Genomic DNA, 5,000 nt, shown 5'->3' with positions numbered 1-5,000 from the left:
AAATAATCCCGTTATTGCAAGGAATGGCCGGGCTTACCATGAACTGGCAATGCGGGGTTTGAACGCGGATCAGCAAGATTGTTAGACGAAAACGCTACCACTGGACCAAACAGCACAGGTGCACACCACACACACACACACACACACACACACACACACACACACACACACACACACACACACACACACACACACACACACACACACACACATATAATCATATATATATATATATATATATATATATATATATATATATATATATATTATATATATATATATATATATACTACAAGGCCACGGTGGCCGAATGGTTAGAGCATCGGACTCAAGACTGTCACGACGGCAATCTGAGTTCGAGGGTTCGAGTCACCGGCCGGCGCGTTGTTCCTTGGGCAAGGAACATCACCTCGATTGCCTACCTAGCCACTGGGTGGGCAAGCCAGCCCAAGTCAGTGCTGGTCCCAAGCCCGGATAAAATAGAGAGGATGATTACCTAAAGTTAACCCCGGGTACTCTCCGTGGAAAGGAATGGGGTCCCTACCACGAAACTCATCCAAGAGCATCACAACATGAAACTACAATTAAGTATCATTCTGTGACCACGGTGACTCAAACATGAACACGTTAAAAAAAAGGAAAAAAAGAAAAGAAAAAGAAAAAAGAAAGAAAAAAAATATATCTTTTATATCTATATCTATATCTATCTATATCTATATCTATATCTATATCTATATCTTATCTATATCTATATCTATATCTATTCTATACTATATCTATATCTAATCTATATCTATATCTATATCTATCTATCTATCTATCTATCTATCTATTCCATTATATATATATATATATGCATATTAGCAATACACACACACGCACACGCACATTTATCTGTATATATTTACAAATAAACACATATATTGTGTGTTTGTGCGTATATGTGTGTGAATAAACAGAGTTCTAGCATTTTCTTTCATAAGAATTCGCTGATTTATGAATTAATTTGCGCTTTTCCCGTTAAGCAGGTGATTTTATCACGTGAATGAACGAAACACGCATTTGATTTCCCGGGGTATTTAATCAGGATGACGCTCTTTTTTTTTTGAAAGCTCTACGTTTTCGCCTATATATAACTTATAAATCAGAAAAACCTTATTTTAATTTGGTGCGGTCACGGGGCCTTGGTGACATGTCTTTGTGGGAGAGCCTTTCCAGATTTTTTTACTCTCCTCCTGCACGTATTCGGGTTTATTTGTTCTCTCTCCTACCCTTTTTAATCTTGTCAAATTCTCTTTTTGCGCCCCTGTTTTTTTTTTCGCCTGAAAGGACCGCGAAAAATTTGAAACGTTAGCTTGTTTTTTTTTCATCTTTGTGTACACGTTACCCCTGTGTGTGTGTGTGTGTGTGTTTTTGTGTGTTTTGGTGTTGTGTGGGTGGGGGGGTGGGTGTGATTGTTTTGTGTGTGTTGTGGGTGTGTGTGTTGTTGTTGGGGGTTGTGTGGGGGTGTGTGTGTGTGGGGTTGTTGTGTGTGTGTGGTGGGTGTGTTTTGTGTGGCGGTGTGTGTGTGTGTGTGTGTGTTTGTTTTAAGGTGTGTGTGTAAAATTTTATTTATGTATGATATATGACACACACACACACACAACCCACACACACACACACACACACACATACACTCATAACACACACCACCCAGACAACACACAACAACCAAACACAACCCAAAACACCACACATACTACATATATCATATATAGTTTTTTATAATAAAAATATTAAAATTTAAAAATTATATATAAAATATAATTATATATATAGGATGTTGTATATATACTACATATATATATGTATATATATAATTATTAATATATATATATATTATAAATATATATATATATAATATATAATTATAACAAAAATATTTATAAAATTTTATATTATATTTTATTTTAATAATATATATCTAAAAATATATATTTTTTTTTTTTTTTAATTTTTTTTTTTTTTTTTTTTTTTTTTTTTTGGGGGTGTGTGTGGGGGTTTTGTGTGTGTTTTTGTTGGGGGTTTTGGGGTTTTTTTTTTTTTTAAAATTTTTATATATATTTAAAATTTTATATATAATAATATAATTTTTTTTTTTTGTGTGTGTGGTGGATTTATATTTAGTTGTATAATGCACACACACACACACACACACCACACACACAAACCCCACCCACACACACCACACACAAACACACCACCAAACCCAAAAACAAAAAACACACACACACCACCACACACACACCACACACACCACAAACCCCCCCCCCCACACACACACCACACCACTATACGCCCCCACACACACACACACACACACACAAACATACCATACACACAAAACACACATACATAATGCATATATGTGTATGTATATATATATATATATATATATATAAATATATATATATATATTATATTTTTTTTTTTTTATTGTGTGTTTGGGTGTGTGTGTGTGTGTGTGTGGTGGGTTTTGTTATGTGTATTCATCATCAATAACGGTATGTTTATGTTTTAGCAGCCCTGGACCTCCACCCCTCCTTCGCCATCAAATCGATCTTTCGCTTTTTTTTCCATTGTACCCTCGACAGCCGCAAAATCTTTTATGTTGTCGCTCAGTCTTTCTTGTTTGCCTCTTCCCCTTTTTATTAGCCAGTGTTGTAGAGAGAAGAGCATATGTTCGTAGGCAAAACAAAAATTACAGATACATAAATCTCAAAATCAAAGACCGAGTATGAATGACACTACAGAGGTACAGATAGAAAGAAAAATGAAGTGCAAGGAAATTTAGATGGAACAAGAAACTTGACATGTTTATAAGTTGATCTAGCAGTTGGAAAATAATATCGATGAATTACGTGCGCCCATATGAGGATGTCGTAGATGATGAAGAATTGCTAGCTGTGAAAACATACCGAAATGAGAAAAGAGAGACCTATTAAAGATTAGACATAAGCCCACAAATATAAAAATATATTAAATTTGTAACAAGGGCGTTAGAATAACTCTGTCCCATGAGATAAATTCCCAATTTGCCTTGAATTAAACAACTAACGTGTTGGTGGGGTGACGCAACAGGAAGAGTCCTCCAAGCAAAATGTGGCATTAAGTTAAGAAAGAATGGAACGAAAAAGAAGCCTCGCAAAGCTAAGTGGGCGAGTGTAAATTGAGAAAGAAATAGAAAACTTTAGAAGGGAAATGCTCTATATTAGACGAACTACAAAAAGATAATGGAAGCAATCGAGAAACCAAAAGAAAGTCATAAGAAAATCCAAAATGCTTTCTAAAGAACAATACCAACGATTAAAGAAGGCTGAAGCTAAAAACTCCAGGTAAAGCACAAAGGTTCTGTAGATATGACAAGCGCCAAAAGTTTTCTTCAGGCAGAATAAAATGTTCGAGACTGACGCGAAGAAGTTTTTAAACTGCAATTACGGAAAAGAAACATTTTTTGTGGAACTTTACATCTGAAAACAGGTCCGGAATTTTTGGCATAACAACATCTGGGGGAAAAGATAAATAATTCAATGAAACGCATGATACGAGATCTTGAGAAGAGCACTAAGGATATTCCCGAACAAGAATGGGAAACTATTACTACTGAGAAATTCAAAGCGCACTAAAAAAAGTCCCATAAATGGAAATCAACTGGACTGACCATATCCCAGATTTTTTGGCTTAATACTCTTTGTCTCTTCAGCGCAATGCCAAATTAAGCATCTATGTTACCTGAATTATGATAGAACCCTACTTAAACACCTAAATGGTTTATGTCAGGGACTACTTATTCTCTTGGCCAAAGTTAACGAAACAGAGAACCCAAAAAATTACAGACCCATTAACATGCTTATCAACTCCTATAAATTACTTACTTTAATCTTAACTGAAAGAACCTACATCCAGATAAGAACAAAATATTTTTCCCATGACCAAAAGGGTGTTTGCAGAGGATCAGGCAGATGTAAAGATCAATTGCTCACATAAATAAAATGATTCTCGAAAATGCTCACACTAAACACAGACATCTAAGTACTGCTTGGATTGACTATAAAAAAAAGCCTTTGACAGTGTACCACACACTTGGAATCTTAAAATCCTTAGAAATGCGTTTTCAAAGTCTCTCCTGTCTTAATCCTTTCTTCGAATCAGCTATGACATTTATTCGGAGTACGAATCTTACTCTCAGCCACGTAAACGTAGTCCTTATTTCAAACACTAACATGTGAATCAGTATGCGGAATCTTCGTTCCAGGGCAATCTTGTTTTTCCTACTTTTTATTTTTGCGTATGGCACTTATCCCCACTCTCCTAGCTTCTTAACAACACAGGGATGGATTAAGATCATGGACAGAAAACGGGAGGGTGTTGTTGAATAACCGTAAAGATTTTAGTGATGACATAGATGTGAGTTTGGCTTCTCGATAAATCGTGGCTAAAGTGCCAACTTTTACAGCAAGTGAAAACTAGTTACACTCTCACGATAGAGAGTTAAGTAGTGATGACTGTAATAAAGGAATTGATCAGGGAAAGAAAACCTATAAATATCTAGGAGTAACGAAGGAGATGAGTTACAACAATCCATAGATGCATAAAAAAATACGTACAGAATGCATCCGAAGAGTAGGGGTCAATCCTGAAATGGCAATTACTCGAAGAACATAAACTAACAGCAATCAAACATCTTGCCAATACCTGTGTTTACATATAGTTTTAACGTGATAGACTGGACTTCCAGTTAACTCCAAAACACACGATTTGGCTCTTGCAATACTTAAGATCTAACAAACGATTGGATGCTTCAATTTGTTAAAGTCATGAAACTCTAAAAGGTCACACTCATAGTAAAGGAATCAGATAAGTTTTCTCAGGAAAACTGGATATTAAGAGCGAAAAGATCGACTATGTTGCAACAATTAGGCTGCTAACATATAAAGACAAACAGCGAAGAAAGTTCGGAC

At 35.5% G+C, this 5,000-nt stretch overlaps 1 protein-coding gene across 1 annotated transcript in view; it reads right to left on the bottom strand.

The window, feature by feature from the left end:
* LOC119583348 overlaps positions 1 to 5,000 on the bottom strand; it is a 26,490-nt gene that overhangs the window by 15,340 nt on the left and 6,150 nt on the right. Inside the window, exon 3 of the mRNA XM_037931820.1 lies at positions 3,344 to 3,467. Within this exon, the coding sequence (XP_037787748.1) occupies positions 3,344 to 3,467 (124 nt within the window). The remainder of the gene's footprint in view (positions 1 to 3,343; positions 3,468 to 5,000) is intronic.

The sequence above is a fragment of the Penaeus monodon genome, chromosome 17 (assembly GCF_015228065.2).
Source record: "Penaeus monodon isolate SGIC_2016 chromosome 17, NSTDA_Pmon_1, whole genome shotgun sequence".
NCBI lineage: Eukaryota > Metazoa > Arthropoda > Malacostraca > Decapoda > Penaeidae > Penaeus > Penaeus monodon.
The sequence above is the reverse complement of the archived record's forward strand: the minus strand, read 5'-3'. Positions and strand labels throughout refer to the sequence as shown.